The 23518-nt window shown below is 44.2% G+C and overlaps 1 protein-coding gene across 1 annotated transcript in view; it reads right to left on the reverse strand.

Moving 5' to 3' along the window:
* Window positions 1-23518, reverse strand: part of DMD (dystrophin) — a 2144806-nt gene that overhangs the window by 1058562 nt on the left and 1062726 nt on the right. Inside the window, exons 37-40 of the mRNA XM_054973282.1 lie at window positions 12555-12677; window positions 9834-9971; window positions 1289-1441; window positions 216-398 (exon numbers count right to left, since the gene is read on the reverse strand). Coding sequence (XP_054829257.1) covers window positions 216-398; window positions 1289-1441; window positions 9834-9971; window positions 12555-12677 — 597 coding nt within the window. The remainder of the gene's footprint in view (window positions 1-215; window positions 399-1288; window positions 1442-9833; window positions 9972-12554; window positions 12678-23518) is intronic.

Genomic DNA, 23518 nt, shown 5'->3' on the forward strand with positions numbered 1-23518 from the left:
CTTTTAAACCCATTTGTTATTTAATTTAAGGACATTATCCAGAGCAAATAATGTGCCACAAATTCTATATTGTACTGCAAAATAAAGTAGTCTCCATTTGCTGACCAGAGCATTTGCTTTAGCCAGGTTGGAACAGCACTGGGAATCTTTAATGTTAGTAGGGTTCTGTTAGTAGCAGTAGTTGCAAACCTATACGTTTGCCAGGAACAACTCACAATTTGTGCATAGTTGAGTCTTCGAAATTGAGCAAATTTGCTCTCAATATCTCGCCAGCGCTTGCTGAGCTGTGTCAGGGTTGGTTCCACTGCTTTTGCAGCCCCATCCTTAGACAAGCGATCAGCTTGCCTCTGTACCGCATTCAGCTCTTCTTTCTTCTTCTCCAATTCTCGATCAATTTCCTATTGAGCAAAACCAATACAGGGCCCAGGACAATTAGCTAACTAGATCAGTCAACTCCCAAGAATTAGCATAATATTTCTTTTAGATTTTTTCCCTCATGTTGTTGTTACAAACAAAAAAAAGATAACACTTTTTTAAAAAAAAATTAGTTTACATTAAAACAGAACAGACATAAGTTAGACTTGGATAGTCCAGCAGGTTAAATTTAGATGTTTATGTGACTAAGATATTCTGGAAAGCTGTTCAAAGCAGGCCAAAGAGTTAACTGTCTAATTTTTTCTTTGTGTAGTGTGGAAGATACTTGGATCACTGTACTGTATATGAATCACATACTAAATACTCATAGCACTTATCATTTTTACAGCTAGAGGTTTTTTTAAAAGCTTTTTTCTAATATTGTAGAAAACTCAACAGAGAATGAAGCAAAAGAAGACAATGCAAAATAAACAGGGCAATTCTTTGAGAACATGTAAGCAATCTTTAGACTTTTGACAATGATGTATGAATATGTTCTGATGAAAATGAATGTGCTAACATGAAAAAGAGTTCATCCATATACCGATAAGTTATTTGGTCATCTGGAATAAAGATACAGAGTCAATTAATTTTTTTTTGTAGAAAACAGTTGATTTTTAAAAAGACAATACATGAAATATGCAAAAAAATAACATTTTGTTAAATTCACTTTTTGTCTTGTATGCTACAAAATTTACAAGTAGAAAAGCAGAATTAGAAAAGCAGTTTGATTGCCAAGCATTTTTTTTACATTAAAAATAAAAAACCCAAACTCCCAGTATTCTACTGATTTAAACATCAACACAGAGAGAAATACATATACATATAATTCCCTTTTAAACTGAAAGCAACTTTACTTTTCAAATGGCATTACCTTGAGCTTCTGTTCATCTTGAGGCTCTGGAAGATTTGCTAACTTTTTCTCAATGTCATCAAGCCACTTCAGCAAATCGTCTGCCTGTCTCTTATACTGATACCATTGATGAGAAATCTCCAGTGCTTTTCTTCTTCTTTGAGATCTCAGATCCTGTTCACAGCACATGCATTTATTAGAATTGTGATAAATTCCTTATATAATAAATGACTGTATATGTGAATGAGTACATATATAATACACCTTTTATACATATATAATCCACCTTTTGGTGGAGATAGGGATATTAAAAAGATATATGAAAAGGAATATAAGAAATACCACTAGTCTGTATCTAACCAAATAGAATTGCAACTTTTATGTATTTTTCTTCTCACTACAACCACTGAAATGACACTCTTGGGGTTAAAGGGATCCTCACAAGGAAGGTGTAGAAGTTTTTAGCAGAAGAGGAAAGGGATGAAAATTCCCTATTTCTCTCCACTGAAGTTCCTTTACATCAACAGAAAATGACCATCAGAATGAATCCATTAATTTTAAATTTGTTCATTTATTTATATTTATATTTATTTATATTTCAATTTATATACCGCCCATCCCAGGGGCTCTGGGTAGTGAACAGTTTAAAATCGATAAAAACAAAAAACAACAATACTAAAATCAGTATACAAAACAATAATGAAATAATTATGATTCAGATATCTAAACTGTGTTTGAACTATCTGTACAATAAGCAGTATTACTAATGTTGCATCATTCAAAATTTTTAAAGTATTGTTTAAGGATACATTCCTGCATTGAGTAAAATGCTAATGTTATAAAATGTTCATGAACAGTTAGAAATGAGGGTCCCAGACTTCCAGGGGTAAGTGAGCAGGCAACAAAGCAGTTGGGCAGGCACTTTCCACCTCATCATTGTCATGGCTGCAGTGTAGGCCCTGGCCAGCAGCCCCTGGCAGCCAATAATGGGATAAGCCAAAGGTGGGGCTTGCCTGGCAGGCCTGTGGGACATAGTTCCCTCTCTGGTCTGACTGTCCATTTTTAAATTTGGTGCCACCCAGGGCCCACGGTAAAAGAGTATATCATGATAACTCCAAATATTTATTTTTCTTTGAGATTGCTGACTACTAATATTAACTTATTGCATAGTGAATGGCTAATGAAAATACAAATTTACCACTAAAACAGGAATTAGGCTGCATTTAATGTATCAGCTATCATGATTAAAATTCTAACATTGACTGTGACCATTTTGATTGCTACTTCAATGTTTACAGTTAAATGTTAGAACCCAGCAAAATGTTTGTAGTAATTTTACACAATAAAATACATTAGTTCCTCTATTATCATTATTTTTAAATATTACAGTCAAATGCATTTGCCATTCCTAACAATTTAATTTTCAAATATGTGGCTTGAATTTGCTTAAAAAATTCAATATTCAACTTAGTTTTATCTATCAAGGCAGATTGCCTTCATTGAATCACCAAAATGGGGTGGGGGGAATCAAATCACTACAGCTCTTGTAAATATAGCCACTAACAATCTGATCAATAACATAGATCTGAACGCCATTTTATTATAATTAAAGGAAGACATTATAGTTTTGCAGGAAGTTTTGGCACAAAATATGAACTGCACATAAATCAATTACACAATTCAGAATGAAATTTTATATACATACATAGAAACACAAACACACAAATCTCACACAATTAAAAGGAAATTAACAGTGCAATCCTAACCCCCCAGGCTGCACCATCGCTCGTGCACCTGTGTAAATGGGGCGGCGCTGGACAGCACCCTAATGACTTTCGCAGGATAGTCCCGCCAGCACCTGAGCGTGGCAAGGCAAAATGCAGTGGCCCCTGGGAGGTCCTGCCCACTGTTCCCCTGACCACCCCGCTCACACCAGCCAATGGCCACACCCCTCCCCTCACATCCCAGTGAGAGAACAGCAGCGGCGCAGCCAATGGGGAGGCTGTGATCGCTGCCGCTGCCACCGCTGCTGCCACCAATAGGCCCCCATCAGGGGGCAGGCATCCCTGCCAGGGAGGAGGCAGGGGTGACAGTGAGGGTCCAGATCGAACACCCCCCTTGCATGTCCAGCCCCCATTTTTGATGAGGGCCAGGCCAGTAGCTGCAGCTCAGAGTGCCTGCACATGCCCACTTCCACTGCCACCACCAAAAGAAAAAGGTTCCCTCCCCCCTGAAAAGTAGGGCCAGACAGTAGGGAGCTGATCTCTGTTGCCTGGAGAGCAGTTGTACTTCCGGGAGATCTCCAGCTACCACCTGGAGACCGGCAACCCTAATCAGTCCCCAGGTTCTGGAGAAGCAGGTGGGGGGGGAGGTGGGGCCACCAATGAGTGACAGGAATGCCCATTGGGAACCACTTGAGAGGCCGGGAGGCTGTTTGGAAACAAGGGGAAGGAAAAGCACGCTCAGACTTGCTGCCGCGCAACAGGAACACATTACTGCATCTCTACAAAGCAAGAGCAGGGGCTGGACATTGACAGCCATGTCCCAGTACCGGGGAGATTCCCCCCCAGAGTGAACTGAGAGACCCTCCCCATGCCAAGCCCATCCTTGCCTCCGCAAACACAACCCCACCCCCTGGCAGCAGCTTTCCACCTGCACTCCGTCTTCCTGGCTTATCAGATGCCAGCCGCTCAGCCTACCAGAGAATGAAAGTCCTCGGTGCCTCCCCCCTCCTCACAGACTGTCCTGGGCCACAGTTCAAGTCCCACCCCTCTGCCTGACATTACATTGGGGGTGGGGAGGGGGGTGGGGAGGCTGAACGGTGTCTGCTTGATACATTTGTAGGGATGTGCAAGTGGAAATATGTGACTGGGGTGTTGGGGGAGGGGCTAAGGACAAAGTCAGACACGCAAACACAGAAGTTAGTTGTTTTTCGACTCATTTTATTTAACTGGAAAAAGTGCCATTGTTTCTAGGCTAGAAAGGGAGCCAAGACATTTCACATAGCCCTCCGTCTTGCTCCCAGGGGCGAGGTTGAGATGCGAGCTGCAGTGAGATATTGCTTCCTGGGCTGGATCCGAATGTCACTCGCAGAGAATTGGGGGGGTGGGGCGGGGAGGAGCAGACACGCTCGGGACGTGCCTGCAAGAGAAAGACACACATGTGGGCTTTGCCTCGGTCCATGGCCGAGGCAAACCCCACACTCCAAAATCTGAGAAGATGCACATAGTAGAGAGCGGCAGCGGCAGTGACCAGCTGATGCCAGACCGTCTGGCGAGGATGCACTCTGCCTTGGGGTGCTTCTACCTTTAAGGGAGGAAACAAGCTGGTAGTTACAATCACCTGGTCAAGAGTAGCTTTCAGGGCAACTGCCTCTGGGGTGGGCAGGGACGGGCACCATCGCCCCCTCCCCTGCTGGGCCGCATCTGAAGAGGCTAGTGGTCAGGTGGGTTCAGGTGAAGGGGCAGTTAGCACTAATCAGCAGGACAGGTCCGCCGTCACCCCATCTCCTCCGTACCTTCAGCGTTCCCTTGTTGCTTAATGAGCTGGAACTTCAGAGTCAGGACACCTGCAAGGAAACAGGAGTGGCTGCTGTTAGTTAGCCAGATATTCCAGACTTTGCCCTTCTTCCCTTCAGTGAGTGCAGTTCTCCCTCTTTTCTTGCAAAGTCCCCAAAGTGCACCCAGTGCCTGCCACTGTGCGACCCTCTCCCCCACCTCAAAGTGGCCACGGCACCCAGCAAACGGGCAGAGATTCCTGCTATGTGCTCACTTACCTGAGGGGTGTGGGAGGCGCTGGCTGGATGTTTTATAGGGCGCCTTCGCGGGTGATTGGGTGCGGGGAGGAGGGCTCGTCCATGCTGGGCACGCACGCTGATTGGCCCCCAGGATAGTTCTCATCCTATGCTCCTTCCGGCCACGGGGGCGGGGCTGGGTGTTTGGAGAGGGGTCCGAGTTTTCACCGTTCCATGGGCGCCTATGGGCTACGCCTTCTTCTTCCGTGGCGTAGCTATTTTGCGCTGCTGTGGGCGTTCCCACTTCTGGAGGGGCTTAGGGAGCAAACTAACTCTGGCCCCTCCCTCCTCCCCGCCTCCTCCTGTGCTGATGCGGGGCTCTACGCTGCTTCTCCATCTGCACCCGGCCGCCTCTTGCTTGCGCCGGCGGAGGCCCGGTGGCGGCTGGGCACCTCGTAACACCGCTGACGGAAGACCATTTACGCCGACGTAGAGGCCAGATCCACTGTTGCAAGGCTTAGTTTGGTTCCTATTCACTTTCCCCGCCCTCCTTAGGATTGCACTGCCCATGTATTTTCTCAAAGAAATGTACTTAAAAAACCTTCAGTTGTTTTTTAAGTGGTATATTTTGACAAGCTCTATGGAAAATTAATTAAAAATACTGGGAAAGCAGAGAATACATAGTATTTTGCCTTTCTTGGAATGAAATAAAAAACTGCTATGTCTGTTTAGGTATATCCCAGCAGCATTGCCTACCTAGCTCTCCTTCTTCATAGACTTGGAAGTTAGGCTCATCATGGAAAAGTACTCCTTTCAGGTAAAAAAATAAGTAATGAAGGTATCCTATCCCTTTCTAAAACCTACAAACAAACTGACCTCAACACAGAAAAATGAGAATGTCACGGACAGTGACAGATAAACAGCTGCACAGCATGGGTAAAGGACATGGCTGCTTCTGCTTGTATAATACATAATACTGTCACATGTCTTCCAAATGATAATTTGGTTCTACAGTTACTTGTAGCACTTTAAAGACAACTTTATTTTTGCATCAGCTTTTTTGAACCAGAGTCCTCACTGCTGAAAGTGTTATATTTACTTGGAAGATTGACTATATGGAAAGAGAAACTGCACTTATATACTGCTCTTCTGGACAGATTAGTTCCTCACCCAGAGCAGTGAACAAGTTAGTATTATTATTATCCACACAATACAGCTGGGGAGCTGGGAATGAGAGGAGTGGCTTGCCCAAGGCCTCCTACTGAGCTCATGGCAGTGTTGATTTGCAGCTGAACCACTTAACCACTGTGCTACACCCAGAACACATAGGTTCCCTGAACATAGGTATGTTACATTCCACTGTAGAGCACAGAGAAAAACAATATCCAGTCGAGAGAGTATATGATTCAGTCAAAGTACATGTAGACTACTGCCAACTGTTGATGAATTAGACAACTAGAATAAATCGGAATGTTTCAAAAGAGGGATTTTATCACATAGCTTTTTTGTAGATGAATGCTGGGGGGCATGAGAGAATTTGGTCCCTCCTTGGCCTGCGGTGTCAGCCGCTTAGGCAGGGGGCCATCTTTTCCTGTCCCAATGGAGGAAGATGCAGAAAGCATCTTCCCACCCATCCAGGCCTCTGAGCTGGGGTGGAGACAGATGCCTTAAAAGGTGGTTCTACCCCTCAGGCTCTGGAGTTGCTTCATGCTCCATCTGCGAAGATAAGAGATTCCTGGACTTCCTGGCAGCCTTGCAGAGCTAGGACTCAGTCTAGCACAGTCAATAGGACTCAAACAAACCAGGAGGGGGAGAGGACATGCTTCAGAGGGTTCTGACTTTGCAGAAGGCCATCGAGTCTAGGTAGCAGTAGATGCCTTGGAGAAGCTGTTCTATTCCCCTGGTTGCTACCTTCAAACTCCAGGATGAGAGCCAGGGCCCAGTGCTGCCAGGCTCAGTAGTTTGGAAGAGACTTTTTCTTATTTACAATTGGGATCTGTTGTCTATCAGTCAGAAGGGCTAAAGCAGGGTTAGACCCAGCTCCTGCAGGCCTCTAGCTTATCGAGGCTTTGCTCCCCCCTCCCCCACTATTTTCACTTTATTAGGAGGGAGTACTTCCAGCAGCAACAGCAAAGGCCTTGCTGGAAGCTGCAGGGGTGGCTTGCAGCCATCTGAATGGTGGATTGCTTCACACATTATTGCTACTGGCCTAGAAGGGGTCTACATTCCCAGGGTGGATACTGGTAAGCCCCTCTCTGTGTTTTCCTGCTCAATTTTGCTGCCCTTTTAAGGCCTAAAGAACTGCTATTAGGCTTTCTTACTCATGCCACCTGATGACATATTGTGCTATTGCATCTGCTTTAGCAAGAACTGGGTTTTTGTGCAAAGAAAGAAAGGGACTGAGCAAAAGTAAACCATTTGTTTTGGAAAAACCACGGGCAGCCCTGGAACAACTACTGAAAGGAACCACACAATGCCAAGGAACCACTAATACAAATGTAAATATATTTCTATCCACATGTAAAAGTGCAAAGTGCAAAGTGCAATGTGTTTGAATATGAAATTCATAAATACACAAAACAGAAATACACAGTACAATCATATACAGCACATATATCCTTTGAACAAATCTTAACAGTCCGTATAGTTTACTGCATTCATTTAAAGTGCAACATGCAAAATTTTATACAGAAGCCCATGGATAGAGAATCGTGGAAGATGTTATAGCATTCACAGTCCCAAAATTCAAAATATGTCCAACAACGCCGACGGGGATGTGCAGGCAATTGTCATTAACCCATTTTGTGAGAGGAAGCTCACTTCATCTTGGGCATGAAAAAATTCGGACTGGATACAAGAATATTGCAGAGTCCAAACTCATTCTCTAAGGGCTTGAAAGGAAGGTGGTGTTAACATCATGAATCTTATGGGTGACTCAGTTTCAAACTGGTCAACGGGCTTGGAGGCTATTGGGCACCAGGGCTGTTTGGAATTATGCCTGTTGTTCACCTCGGGTGGTACATAGAGCACCAGTGATGGGCGTGGGGTGTTGTTCTGACATGCATGGCACACCCTCACCAGTTCTGGGTGGTACAGAGACAGTGCTGCCCTAGTTGGCTTCGCAGGTCTCATTTGGTACCAATTTCTTAGGACCGGACAGCCTCTAGGGAAGCAGCCATCGGATTCCTGGGCCAGTTATCCAGTGGGTTGGCTGGTAGTAGTCAGCCATGTATGACTGAATGTGCAGCCCAGGGCAGTGTTGTAGAATGTCTTACTGATCACTTACTGATCTACTTCCTCGGTAGGTGTGGTGTCTTGCCGCGGGAGGCTGAGGACCCTTATCTGTTGACACAGCACAGTGGCTAATCAAGCCAAGAGGAAGCTGGTCAGGTCCTAGCATGGCTTAGTTAATGGGCCATTGTCAAGTGATGGGGCTCATGAGGCCTGTGATGGCCAGGCTGTTGCCACTGGTTGGAGGGGGTGTGATCCTCCTCTGCACAGCTGGTCATTCACCTGAGGAGGTAATGACCATGGCTGGTCAGGGCATGGCCTTTTTGTTACAGGCTCACACAGACTTGCAGTGCACAGGCAAGTAGTGGTCTGGTGGCTTGAGGGGAGTTGCAGTTCTTCACCTCTCGTTGTGGTCATTCACCTTGGTGGTAATGACCTTGGCTTGCAGGGCATAGCCCTTTCATTACAGACTCACACAAACTTACAGTACATAGGCAAGCAGTGGCCTGGTGTGCTCAGCTTTTGGTTTGCAATGCCTCCCTGTCATATGTGGTGGGAAGCTTGGGATCCCAGAGATGAGAAAGCATTATGGGAGGGGGCAGTGATTTATCTGCTCCATCCGCAAATAAGGATTGAATTTGCTGACCTCTACAGAGGAGATGGAGTTCATCTATTAGTGAAAGGCAATGACATCTTCATAGAAGAATTGCAGCAAGGGATCTGGTTGGCCTTAAGCCATCTGTGGGGCATAAAAGCCTAAGCAGAGGCTTGACTTCTGCAGTGGCAGAATAGAATATGAATTAAGTGAGCAGGCTGGTAAGCAACCTTGGCACATCCCCATCCTAAATTGAAGTCTGTTAGGATCAGCTGGCTTGTTTGATGGCAGCCAGCTGAGAGGGCAGACTGATGGATGGGACCCCCTGTACAAGTCCATCTTTCATATTTGATAGCTGGGGGTAGAGGAGCTTGTGGGGGAAAGCCCTTTTGCCTGGCCAGCCAGACCCCAACCATGCATATAGGTAGCTTGCCCCTGGGGGCAGTGGGGATTGCCCAGACAGCTCAGGGCAGAAGTTCAGGGATGACCCCAGGACTGACCCCAGTAAAGCACTGTTTTGTAGTCAAGGTACTGAACAGATTAAAACAGAATCAGATCTCTATAGTCAAATACAAAGTTCAGAATATAAGTAGGTACCAAATAATCAAATACTGAACTGAATAATGCATTAATTTTGCAATTGTCTGATCAGATCATGTATTTTAATGATAAAAGGGATATGCATAAAAGGGGAGAATGAAAAGAGAAGAAACACTTAAGGTAGACCTCTACCTTGTTTTCTCTTACTAAAGACCTGTCACCTTTTTACATAGAAAAAGAGATGGGCCAACCACTAGCCACTAATTGGCTATGTTACTTGTCTCATCTACCTACATTTATATAATAATAGGGAGTTAAAGAAGCATGGAATAACTGAATAGGAAGCTTAGTGTCATTTTTACCACATATTTTAAAAAATAATGCTTTGTTTTTTCTTGTAATATAGTAAAGAAAAAAGTAAAAGAAAACAATTTAGAATGAATGCACTTATAAATTATATCATGTACCTTGAGAGCATTGTGTTTAGTCTGCAATAGGTGTTGTTTTGTTTTTATTTCTTCTCTTTTTCTTTCATCTATGATTGTTTGGTGAATAGCATCTCCTCGTCGAAGCAGTTCTTTCACAGCACCCTCATTATCTTCACTCTTGTTAAAGAAAAATAATTAGCATGAATTCTATCAAATTATCTCCTCTTTTCTTTTTTAAAATATCAATTTCATTTTCTGGCTCAGGCCATTTCTGTAAAAACTTACACTTTCCCAGCATTATTACCACCCATCAACATCTCATTCCTTAAAGGTAGGGGTGTGCAATTCAGCTGGTATTATTTGGATATATTCATCAACCCAGATAAAGCCAGATATATTCAAGTATATCAAATACTGGATTTCTGAATATAACTAATTATTGGGTTTATCCAAGAATCATCATGCTGGCCATTTTAAAGCTGACTGGCTTCTTCTATTTTTCCCCCAGGCTCTTTTCCACTGGTAGCAGGAGAGAGGGGGGAGTAAGGCAGGAGGGAAGTGAGTGAGTGACTGAGTAACTGAGTGAGGGAATGAGTCAGTGGCCAGAGCTGGAGGAACTCTAGTTGTCTGTCCAATCACAGGGATTCTTTGATGCCTTGGAAAGCCTTGGAATTCCACCTCCCTCCATAGGAAACAATGGAGAGTAGCTATGGGCACCTTGTTCAGGGGCCCACAGAATTGGACCCATTAGTCCAATCTTCTTGAAGGACTGTGTGCCCTGAAATTTTGGTAGTGTTTGCCCAAAAAACTCCTGCTTAGCCCTGCAGATATTTCCCCCCATAGGGAATAATGGAGCTGAATATATTTGTATTCCTGAATAAAACCCGGATCCAAATACCATGCTGGTATTTTTGGACCTGAAAATCAAGAATACTGAATATATATGGTATGCCGGATACTTGGATCCAAATAATACCTCCTTTTTTTGATGCATACCCTTACTTTAAAATGCTTGTGCTTTGCATACTGATAAGAAAAAGACAGATCATTGCCCTAAGGATTTTAAATCACCACAGTGGAGACATTAGAAGAAAGTCAGAAAAGGGGCAAGGGTAAATAGGGAAAGAAACACACTTTCAGTTTAATTATGTATAATTTAGTTTCTATAGAGGATAAAGACTATAAGAACTTGGTGAAAACTATGGATTTGGAGAGGAATTTACAGTTGCAGATTAAATAAATTAAGAAGCCAGACTCATCTAGGTTTGTAGCTAATAACATTGCTTCCTCTCAACAACTGTGCTACAAGAAAGGACAGAAGTCTGTTTTTATAGTTGTACACAGTATTTCCCTTGGAAAGCATCTACTAGAATCCAAAAACTGGTGTTCACCTTTCAGCACTTGATCAAAGTAAGGGCCAAAAGAAAGAAGCTGCAGCTTTAGTAATATAGTAGCAGAAGAAACTGAACTTGAAGTTATTCATCCTAAGGGGCCCGTAGCACACGAAGAGGAGACTGAATTACCATTGGAGAAGGGGAGAATGTTTGTATTATATTTAAAAACAGATAAGCTTTAAAATAGCAGTACAGATGACAGTTCTTTCAACAGAGTTTCCTAAAGTAGCACCTTGTTGAAAGAAGTTAGCTATTTGGAGAAAATAAGAGCTAAACAAAAGTGAAGAAATTTCATCCACCAACTAACTGAAAGAATGTGTGCCTTAAGCAGTATTACTGCAGGACGTGCCAACTGGCTACATTAGTATAGCTGCCATTCCCAGCACTTGCTGCCTAGTTGCTCCCTGACTACCACATATGGGTAAAATTTGAAGAGAGACTACTGGGTTGGGAAGAGGTTAGGTTTGAGTGGACCATTTACCACCTGTTAGGTAAGAGGTAGCAACTTGAGTTTCCAAATAAAGTAAGGAAAAATGTTTGGAAATTATGCAGAGACATACACTCTGATTTTTTCCCCATAAGAGAAGATGTAGCTAATTAAGCTTTAACACTGTCACTGAATTTAATGAAGAAGTCTAAATGAAATGTCAAAGGTATGGAGCCTTTTGACGTTGTCGAGGATTTTATCAAGATCTAGTTATCCAGCCCTGTACCTTACTGTTTGAAATAATGTTGGGGTTTTTTTTGCTGTAGTTAAAGTAAACAACAGATACATAATAATTTGATAATTTCTCTTGAATGTAAACACTGCATCTTTTTCTGTCCATTCAATGGTGCATAAAATACCTAAAGTCAGAAACTGTTTTTTTTAAAAAAAGGAAAATTGTAACCATGTTCCAAATTAGACACTCTGTTGAAACCATCTTCTCAAAACTCCTTACAACTCAGACATTAAAGTTAGACTTGAATATCAAATTAAATGACAGATGCAGATTTATCTAGTACAATTATCTTCCTGATATGAAGAAAAACATAACTATCATGTAATATAATGTATTTGTCCATTACTTCTGCCAGTATCAATTTAGATGTTACATTTATTATAGACTCTTCAATCTGATAATTTATCAGAAGAGTAATTTAAAAATCCTTTACAATTGGAAATTTGGAATATATTGCTAAAAGTGTTATAATTCTATACTACAAATACTACATGCAACTCTACTATTTTGTAAAGCTCAACAGAATGACAGTGTGGTTAAACTATCTAACGAGCAAAATAAAAGTGCAAATTTCTAATTTATTTTCCAATATTTATTCCATTTCCATTCCCCATTCATTCATACTTCCATCACAACCAATTTACCATATCTTTATTGAAGTCTTCCTCTTTCAGGTTCACCCCCTGTTGAATTTCAGCCTCCAGTGGTTCAAGCAATTTTTGTACATCGAAGTCAAACTGCTCCAATTCCTTCAAAGGAATGAAGGGCTTAAAAAAATGGTTGGAAAATGAGGGAAAGGAATATTGTTAATATTTTTAAAAGATATAAACCAAATTCATTTGCCCCAACTGTCAAATTAATTACACACACATTTTGAATATTTATCAAAACACGTACACATATATAACTCAACAAGTTGCATTACATTAATTGATAAATTGTTGTTTATGATTTTCAGTTTCAGTTCATCTAGCATTTCCTGGTATGTTATAAATAATCTCCCTCTAAACTATATAAAAACACTACAAATCATTAAAATGAAAAGGCATAATTAAAAGCATATAGAAGCCATTACAATGTTTAAAATGATACTGCATGTCCGTCAATAAAACCATATTATTTGCTCAGCTTGGTCCTACAGCAAACATGCTTAATGAATATATATTTGGATTAGACAGGAGCACCTACAGTTGCAAGTAAATAAACGTTTAGTAACGCAAGAGCAAAAGAAACTGCATATAATAAAACAATTTTAATCTAAATTTTAAAACACTTCATTTAAAATTAGGCCATCTGAAATCGGTCCAATATTCAGAAGCAATCATTTCATCAAGATGCTTGTGTACAGCTACCATTTCTAGATTATTTTGTTAATAATATATAACAACCAAGGTTTTTACATGTTCAGCCACATTAAAACATGTACTATTCCAGGAAAAATGCACATTTTCAGAATTCAGATCCTGAAAAAACTATTGTTACATTGCTCTCTACATGCTTAAGATACTGCTACTACCAAACTGAGGTCTTTTAATGTATTTTTATGCCTGTTGTAAGCTGTAAACCGTAAAGCTGTAAAGTGGAAAGGCCACTAATAAATGTCTTTAACAACAACAACAACTCTTTGTTGCAGTGCACAGAATATGTGGTTGTATTACTATATTTTTAAGATCTGACTTTGTTCTAGCAGCAGTTTGTGTGCTAAGAAGAGTATCATCTTTACTGTGAAGTGCAACTAGGTCCCCCACCCCTCTTTTTTTTTCAGAGACACATAAAATCCAAATACAGTTTGAGGGTTTTCCTTCAATCTATGTCCTTCAATCTAATCCCAGCAAAATCCTGGGATGGGGGCAAAAGCTCACAGGGAGCCACCCAGCATTTCTCAGACCTTTGCTGGCATAACTGGATGATAAGCCAGTAAGGCATTCTGGTGCTGCCCCATCATTGCTTAGCAACAGTTTGACAACATTATGGCCCCTCACCAGAATGCCAACAGCACAACCACTTGCACAGCAGGAGAGGGAGAGGGAGCAGGCCTGGGGTGTGGCAGGAGTTATTTGATTCCCTGAGCTGCCTCAGCCCAGGAATACCCCATCAATGACACAGAATTATGCTTGCAAGATCTGCAGCATAGCCTATAGGTTACCACTGAGCCCAGAAAAAGCACCCCCCCCCCACCACCAGCATGCTCCTGGTGCCCTCAAGAACACAGGAGTCCGACAAGTACTGCTGCTCTTACCTATTTGCTCCCAGCTGAACCCCCACCCTCCCAGACAATATCAGCTCCTGGAAAACACTATATATGCATGGACAGCTTAAATGCCAAGTTGTGTAGAACAAGGTGATGTCAGTCAGTTTCATGACCATGGGGCTTACTGTCTCACACCATGGTGGTGGCTTGAACACACACTTATGGGATGGGTGAACCATACAGGAGCACAACTCACTGACATGTCAGAGTTGGAGGAAGAAACTGCAGAGGGCCACAGCCACCAGCTGTATTTATTTATTTTTCAAATTCTTAGACCACCTCTCATTTGAAAACAAAGCCCAGAGTGGTTTACAAACATTAAAAATCACAATAAATATCCTACTATATAAAAGGTTAACCATGTTCCAGACAACTCACTTCCTACCCTGCTGTGCCTCGAGAGGACACTGCCATGGAGGAAAGCCCAGAAGAGGCAGCCTGTCCCTCCGAGACTGTGCCATGGCGGGAACCCTAGGCCAGGATCAGAAGCAGAGCAGGTGGCAATGCCCACCCCCCACATTCACCCAGCTTGGATCAGGAGTAGCTGGAAATGCCTGCCTGCCACCTTCAAACAACTGGGATCAGATGCAGAGCAGATGGTGATGCTGCCCACCCGCCTTCACCCTGTTGGGGTCAGGCACAGAGCAGGGTGAGTTGCCCACCCCGCGCCTTCACCCAGCTGGGATCAGGAGCGGAGCAAGTGGCAATGCCCACCCCTGCCATCACCCAGTTGGGATCAGGAGTGGAGCAAGTGGCAATGCCCACCCCCGCCATCCCCCAGTTGGGATCAGGAGCGGAGCAGCTAGAAATGCCTGCCTGCCACCTTCACACAACTGGGATCAGGTGTGGAGCAGGTGGTGATGCCGGTCCCTCGCCTTCACCCTGTTAGGTTCAGGCACAGAGCAGGGTGAGATGCCCACCCCCTGCATTCACTCAGCTGGTATCAGGAGTGGAGCAAGTGGCAATGCCCACCCGCTCCATCACCCAGTTGGGATCAGGAGCAGAGGAGGTGGCAACACTCTCCCCCTGCCATCACCTGGTCAAGATCAGGCGTTGAGCAGGAGGCAATGCCCGCTCCCCCTTCAACCTGCTGGAATCAGGCATGGTGCAGGCAGCAATGCCCACCCACCCCCTTCATGCAGCCAAGATCAGATGTGGAGCAGGCAGCAATGTCTGCCCCCCTTCACCTGGCTGGAATCAGTCACAGAAAAGGAGGAGGCGATGCCTACTTGCCCGCCCTCCCCTTTCTAGAGCCTGTTGTATTTTTTCCCACAATGGGTTTTGTCACTAGTTATACATAAAAGACTAGAAAACAGATCAACAAAATTGAGAAAAACGCCACAAGGTTACAATCAATAAAACAGTGCAGTTCCAGTAACTGGGAGAGCCCAAAAGTAAACAACCAATGTAGAATATCCAATACTGCATCACAGCTGTTTAAAAGCCTGCTGGAATAGTTCTGCCTGGCATTCCCTGTGGAACCTAGAAAGAACTTGCAGGGCATGTGGGTCATTGGAGAGAGCATTCCACTAGGATGGGACTACCAGAGAGAAAGCCCTTGAGCTGGTGGAAGACAGTTGAGCAACTTGGTGGCCAAGCACCACCAGTAAGCAATGAGAGGAACACAGACATCATGGGGGATCATATCAGGCAAGGCAGTCCTTTAGGTATCATGGTTCCAGACCATTTAGGGCTTTAAAGGTTAAAAACAGGACCTTGAATTTGATCCTGAAACCAACTGGAAGCCTCAGAATAGGCTATATATGGGCAGATCATGATGAATCAATCAGAAGCCTACCACTGACATTCTGAATGACCTGCAGGTTCCAGAGTGTCTTCAAGGGCAGCCCTGTGTGGAGCGAATTACAGCAGTCTGGCCTGGAAATTAGACTACTTAATCACTGTGACCAGATCTGACTGAAACAGATAGAGGGCTAGCTAGTGGGCCCAGCAAAGATAGTAGAATGTTGATTTCATCACTGTGGACATCTGCTTATCCAAGGAAAGCATGGTATCTAATCAAATCCCCAGGTTCTTCACAGAGTCCACAAAGATAACTGGACCTCATCACAAGGCAGTAGCTGCACCCCCTCTCTATATGGGCATGGAACAGATATGTCTGGCAACTAGCTTGCAAGCCAGAGGATGATCTGGGATCACTCCTTCACCTGGGTCCAATTATCACATGTGGCTCACACACCCTTAGTGGGGTAGACAGCAGAGAGCTGGTGGGGCATATCGTATCCAAGTTCAAAGCTGTTACTGCCTTCATGGATGCCTCAGACTCATTGCTGGTCCTGACCAAGGTGGAAATGATTATGTGATGGTCCCCATCCCCAGTGCCAGGCCACTGGGTCCTGCTGGCTCTGGCAAGCCGCAGTCCTTTGTGGACCCCTCTGAGTCCACAATGGCCTCAATTCCTTCCTTGCTGTCAGAAAGGGGGTCCTCTTGGCAGGGAATCTGGGCTGCTTGCTGTACACCAGCAGAGGTGGATGCTGCTCTTGCTTGGTCCATTACTGCTGTTGAACATGGGCAAAGGAAAGTGTCATATAGGGGTGGGGGAAGGAGGACCCATGGGCCACTTAAGTCACTTTGAGGGCATGAAGGCACATTCTCCATTGGTGGAGGCCATCCCTCCCATCTGGATCCAAAATGCTGCAGAGTGGGTGAGCAGTGTAGGGAAGAGACGCTAGAGTACCACCAGGTTCTCCCAGGGAGGGCCAGCCCATGTCAACTACCCTGGAACCATATGTGTTCCCAACACGACAAATAACTTGTCATACGACAAACAACTTGGCAATACCCAGGCATGCATGGGAGCACACTTAGCAGCTAGGCCTTGATCTCTGGCCAGGTGACCAGGAGGCAGTTGAGGCTGGATGTGATGAACATCTGTGCACCATGCATGCTGCCCATGAACTTGGCTATGAGGTCCATGAAGATGCCGTAGAGGCTGCAGCTGGCCTGCATGATCGGGCTGTAGAAGTGGTATCAGTTGTGGTAGATCTGCAGCTCATTCCACAGGGCTATGAGGACAATGCAGTCCACTGCTCCCCTGGCATTCAGTAAACATGCACTCCTTCCTCTATGGGGAAAAGCACATGCCCCTGCAGGCACTGCAGTGTGGCTTCAAGGATGCACTGAAGACAAGGACTTGCCATGGGTTGGGATTCCTCAAGCACCCCAGCCACAACTGCCCGGAATGATCCCATGGTGAGGAAGTGGAAGGGCAGGCATGGGCAGACTTTGTCAATTGATGTGTTAGTCTCCACTGCCCCTCCATGATCTGTCTCCTGATCTCTACTGGTGTCATGGGATATCATTGTGGCCTCACCATTTTGAGATGGGTGATGGTTAGCTGGTTAGCCTTTGGACACTGGACACTGGGTACTCCCCTGACAGACCAAATGTGGATGAGGCATTGCAGCAGGTGTACTCCACATCCTTGGATGGAAGTAGGAAATAGGGAGGCTGGGGGTGGTGCTGCATCCTGAGCTGCCTTCAAATGCTGCAACCAGTGCAGTCCAGAGTGGGGCTGAGGATTTGGTCACTGCCTGGTCCCTGGGCTTGTGGCTCACAGCCTGTACAATGGGCAGTCATCAATAGGGAGTGGTTGGAACCCAGGCACAAGGTGAAGGATGCTGTAGCCTAGCGTCAGCAGTGCTTGGGTGGCCTTGCAGTGGCCCAGGGGCCAGCTAGTGGCTATTGCTCAGAACATTCACAGACAGGCAGGTGAGTCTCCCTATCTGTCATGGCTACGCCATCACACCCCTGTGATGTCTTATGGGCACAACGGTGCAATTGCTGGAGATGCCAATGCAATGACACCTTGTGCGGCCTGCAGCAAGGGTATTTGCCTGGTTCCCAATTTGCGGAGGAAAGGAGAGATCAGAGGATCTACCATGGCAATGTTTCCCCTATATTGCTGGGTATTGGTTTCCAGTTTGTGCAGTTTCCCTAGAGGACAGGCCACTGGTGCCATTGTTGCACCTGTGGCCAGCTGCTTCTACCCTGCAGTGCTCATGATTGCTCTGCCAATGTCACTCAATATGACAAAACAATAAGCATGCATAGACACCCAAGGAACATGTGTGTGTGTGTTCTCTGTGTTGGAATGCATGCATTACACTTATGAATCACAATCACATATGCCCTAGTAGTTCTAAATTTTCCTTAATAAAAGCCCTTCCAACAATCGTGGTCTTACTAAGGATAGAAAAATGTTTAGGAATACACTACTGTGTTAATTGAACACACAAATATTCCATAAAAGTTTAATATTTGCGTATATAAGTATATTAAAAACTTCTTACCTAAAAGAAAACAATCACCTGTGTTTTTTAAAAAAAAGTAATTTAAGGATTTAGAAAGCGTTGGGAGAAGCCTTGGTTACAGATTTATGTAAATTACAACACTTATCTTATAATAACTGCTTTCAGTTTAGAATCTTAGAGTGACTGAGGGCTACTTCTCAAAGGCAATAAGCTAAATTCTGTTTGTTTTTATTTCTGCATCTCATGGGAAAATTAATATATGAGCATGTACCTACGATTTAAAATAAAGAAATGTATTTTGAAATGTAGACATACTGGATTGGATTATAAATACTGACAGTTGTTGTAGCATTCCCCAATGCTCCTGCAGTCGCATCCACTGTAAAATAGATCTCAGGGTCACAGGACTCGTATCCTAAGATATAAAAGGTTAACTGTGTTGTTGATGATTCACTTTTTATCCTGGCACAGGTGCACTTAGAACAACACAGTCCACTACTTGGATGATTTTTTTTTCATGGGCCCAGTGGGGTCGGGCCAGTGTGCCTGGCTCCTGGATGACTTTATTAACCTTGCACAGGAGCTTGGAGTCCCTCTTGCTCATGAGAAAATGGAGGGCCCATCGCAGGTCCTTACATTTTTAGGGATCAAGTTGGACACAGTTAGGCAAACTTCACAGTTACTGGCCAAGAAACTCTGTGATTTCAGGGCCCTCCTGGATAATCTTAGTGGGTGTCAGGCAGGCAAGCCAGCCTGCCTGCCATAATAATAACTGTGAATGCATGTCTACTGGAAGGGGGATGGGCTTTCTTCCTGTAGTGTAGCTTCCTTCACTATGCCTATGCTTTGCTAAGAGACCTTATCGGTGGAACTGTGTGGAACCAGGCGTGGGAACTTTGGCTGTACATCTTTTGCAGGACTTTTGCTGACTACAACTGAATTATTTGGACTGGGGGAGGGGAACTGGAGTATACCTCTCGGGGAAGACTGAAGGGGATGGTGTGCACCTCTCTGTGAGGGACGATACTCTCCCCGATGTTATTTAACATCTATATGCGCCCCCTCGCCCAGTTGGTGCGGAGGTTTGGGCTGGGTTGTCATCAATACGTGGATGACACCCAACTTTTTCTGTTGATGGACGGCCGGCCAGACACGGCCCCAGACAATCTGGCCAGAGCTTTGGAGGCTGGGACGGCATGGTTGAAACAGAGCAGGCTGAAATTGAACCCAGTGAAGACGGAGGTCCTGCAGCTGGGATGGGGGCTGCCAGATGTTGGGATCCAGCTCCCTGCCCTGGATGGGACACCACTGGCAACTTTGCCAGTGGTAAAGAGTCTGGGTGTGCTCCTGGATGCCTCCCTATCGATGGAGGCCCAGGTCACGGCGGTTGCCAAGTCTGCGTTTTTCCATCTTCGTCAGATCAGGCAACTTGCCCCCTACCTGACGCCCCAGGACCTGGCTACAGTGATCCATGCAACAGTCACCTCCAGGCTAGATTACTGTAACTCACTCTATGCTGGGCTACCCCTGGGCCTGATCCGGAAACTACAACTGGTCCAGAATGTGGCGGCATGGGTCTTGACTGGTATACTTTGCCAGTCACACATCACACCTGTCCTGCGCCAGCTGCACTGGCTTCCGGTTGAATTCAGAATCAGGTTCAAAGTGTTGGTTCTTACCTTTAAAGCCCTGAGTGGGTTGGGACCAGCATATCTTCGGGACCGCCTCTCCCTGTACGTTCCCCAGAGATCGCTCCGATCAGCGAATAAATATTTACTTGTGGTCCCCGGCCCTAAGGAAGCCCGCCTCGCTTCAACCAGGGCCAGGGCCTTTTCAGTCCTGGCCCCAGCCTGGTGGAACGCTCTGTCAATGGAAACCCGGGCCCAGCGGGACATATTATCGTTCCGCCGGGCCTGTAAGACAGCGCTGTTCCGCCAGGCGTTTGGTGATTGAAAGGGGCGGTGCCATGTCGGCCTCCCACCTTTGGGGTAGGGAAGGTTCTCCCCACCACTGCACCTTGTTAATTTGTTTTATTATTTGTATATTGATTTTAGTTTTTGTTTTTATCGATTTTAATTGTTCACCGCCCAGAGCCCCTGGGGATGGGCGGTATATAAATTGAATAAATAATAATAATAATAATAAATAACAGCATATTCTTGGAGGACCTTTGGCAAGGGCTCAGGTTGGCTTTAATCCATTTGTGGGGCGCTGAGGCCTAAGCTGAGGCTTGGCCACTGCAATGGCAGGTCAGAAGTTAGGGGGAAATGAGCGGGCTGGTGAGCACCCTTGGCATCTCCCCATTGGTGGGGAATTGTGGTCTGTCAGGAGCAGCTGGCTGCTTCATTGCCCAGTTGTGAGGACAGATGCCCTGGTGGGGAACCCCTGGACAATCCAGTCCCTCCTGGGATCTTTATGGTCAGGTAGGAGAGCTTTAAAGGGGTGAACCACTTCACTGGGCCAGGCCATGTCCCAGCCGTACGATGGATGGCTCGCATCCAGGGCAGTGGGTGGCTTACCCAGACAGGTCAGGCCCGAGGTCCAGGAGTGACCCCATTACCTGACCTGTACTGCCAGTTATGCCCTTGCCATAGTTTCTGTTTGTTGCAGTAATTTTAATAAAGCAGCCCTTTAGTTCCCAACTCTTGTGTCTGCCTCTTCATTCCAAATTGGGGGGGGGGCAATAAGAATATGGCAGAAAGTACTTAGAGCAAACAGATTGAAATGGAATCTTGACAAGACACAGAAATAACACCGGTTGGGAAGGCTGAGGCCTTGAAAAACATTGTATTTCCTACATTTAATGGCTTTCTGCTAACACTTGCTAACTCATTTAAGAGCCTATGGGTTATATAGGACTCTGCACTACTGCTCCTAGTGAAACATGTTAATGCAGCTGCAAAGAACACTTTCTACCCAATTCTTCTAGCCCTAAAAATGACCTATTGTCATTTTGACAATCTCCTTTGATGATCTGGCCACCTGGATCCACATCATGGTAACATTAAGACTAGACTACTATAATGCACTTTATAGGCATCTGCCTTTGAAGGCGACTCAGAGACTCCACTCTGTACAGAATGCTACAGCTCAGTTATTATCAGGAGCTAGATGAAACAGACATATTAGTCACTCTTTTGGCTTCTCATTAGTCACAAGGTTCAATTCAAGGTACTGTCCATCACATATAGAGCCATATATAACCTTAGACTCTCATATTTGCAGGACCACCTCTTTTTCTGTTCCACCATGACATCTTGCTCATCTGTTCACAGCCTTCTGAAGTGCCACCCTCAAAATGAACAAAATCAACAGCTGCCCATACATGTGCATTCTCTGTTGTGACCCCCACTTTGTGGAATGGCAAGCCTGAGAAGGTCTGGAAAGCCCCCACTCTTCTATCATTTCACAAACTATGAAGATTTTTTCCCTAAAAATTCTGGAAAATGTTCAAGAGGGCATTTCTAGAAAGGTAATAGGATTTTACTATAACAGAATGGTTCAGTAATGCACTTCATAAAGAGAAATGGTCTGTGGACTATACTGTGGTATACAGATTGTTTTCTGTATGTATTATCTTGCGGTCACTGATGTATTACCATTTTATGCATTGTATCTGTATCCTGTATCACATCTAATGTGCTATGCTTGTTACGATTTTTGTAATCCTAGTGTTTCAATATATTCATTGCATCAATTTACATTGCCTAATTCAAGTCTCAGTAGAAAAGGTGGACTATAACTATAATAAGTAACTAAGCAAGCAGGTAAAATAGTAACATGTTGTAGATGTTCCACTTTGCTTGCTTTAACTATTTTGATTGCCACTGGTGCGTAATAAATATTCAGTAGTTTGAGTGCGGAAAGGATTGCACTCACTTCTGCACTAACATGTCCTATCAACTTGAATAAAAATTACTGAGGTTTATAATGAACATCAGGATCTAAATATACACATGCACTAGTACAAATGGAGTTCCCTAGATGGATTGGGATAATAGCCTCTGTGTATCTGTGTGTGTGTACATGAATCCATGGTTAAATAATGAAAATCAATATAATGACAAATGACTGTACCTTAGAACAATTAGTCATGAAACATTTAAGAAGAAAACAGCCTTGGTTTATTCCTGATTGAGAATGATAGTGAAGAACTGCTGAGGAACAATGACCACAATGCTATGAATTCAACATACATATCAGTGGAAAGCTGCTCAGGGGAGGAGAAGAAACATCACAGAACATTCAAGTAGTGGCATAACTGTTGCACAAGCATCAGTTGCTGGCTGAATAACACAACCTGGACTGGCTGATGGGCAACACCATCTCTGGCATGTCAGGATGGAGGTTTCTCTTTCTAAGTGAAATAAAAGGAAATTCAGTGTGGGCGCAAACTCTTTCCTTGTTTTGCAGGTCTTCTCACCCACCCTGTGCTAGTTTGTTATATGTTTGCTTTTCAATGGACTTCTAGAGGAGGAACAGTTATTGGGGACAGGAAGGAATTTTACCCAGTTATCTAATTGGCAACCGGAAGATGGAGGCTTCATGTTCCTCATAACAAATTGGCACTGATATATATTAACAATAATATCTCCTACACAATGTTGAAATGCTTAATAACCCTATTTAAATTGGCAGAAGCATTTGGACATTGGGTAGGGGCACAATGGAGGGTCCCTGACAGTATAATATAAAAATACCTGGATGCATAAAATGTTGGCCTTATTCAACTTTCTCAAGTGTAATTGTTTTGTGCTTTCAAATATCATATAGGCAGATATGAAGGCTCATTAAGAGTATGTTCAAATCATTGTGTGCAACCTGACTTTAACAAAACAAAACTGTTCTGTTTACACAGATAGAACCCAATAAATCAAGTTGTGTGGCAGCATTGTGTAAAAGGAGGATTTTTTAAAAGTAGAAATGATAAAAGGTCCTAATTAGAGGCGGGCACGAACTGAATTATAAACCAAAGTTCAGCACAAAATGGGCCGGTTTGATGTTCACAAACCGGTGATTCATGGGACCCCTTTTTTCACAAACAGCCATGACTTTTTAGGCCAGTTCATACGTTCATTTTTGG

Source organism: Eublepharis macularius, chromosome 3, assembly GCF_028583425.1.
Source record: "Eublepharis macularius isolate TG4126 chromosome 3, MPM_Emac_v1.0, whole genome shotgun sequence".
NCBI lineage: Eukaryota > Metazoa > Chordata > Lepidosauria > Squamata > Eublepharidae > Eublepharis > Eublepharis macularius.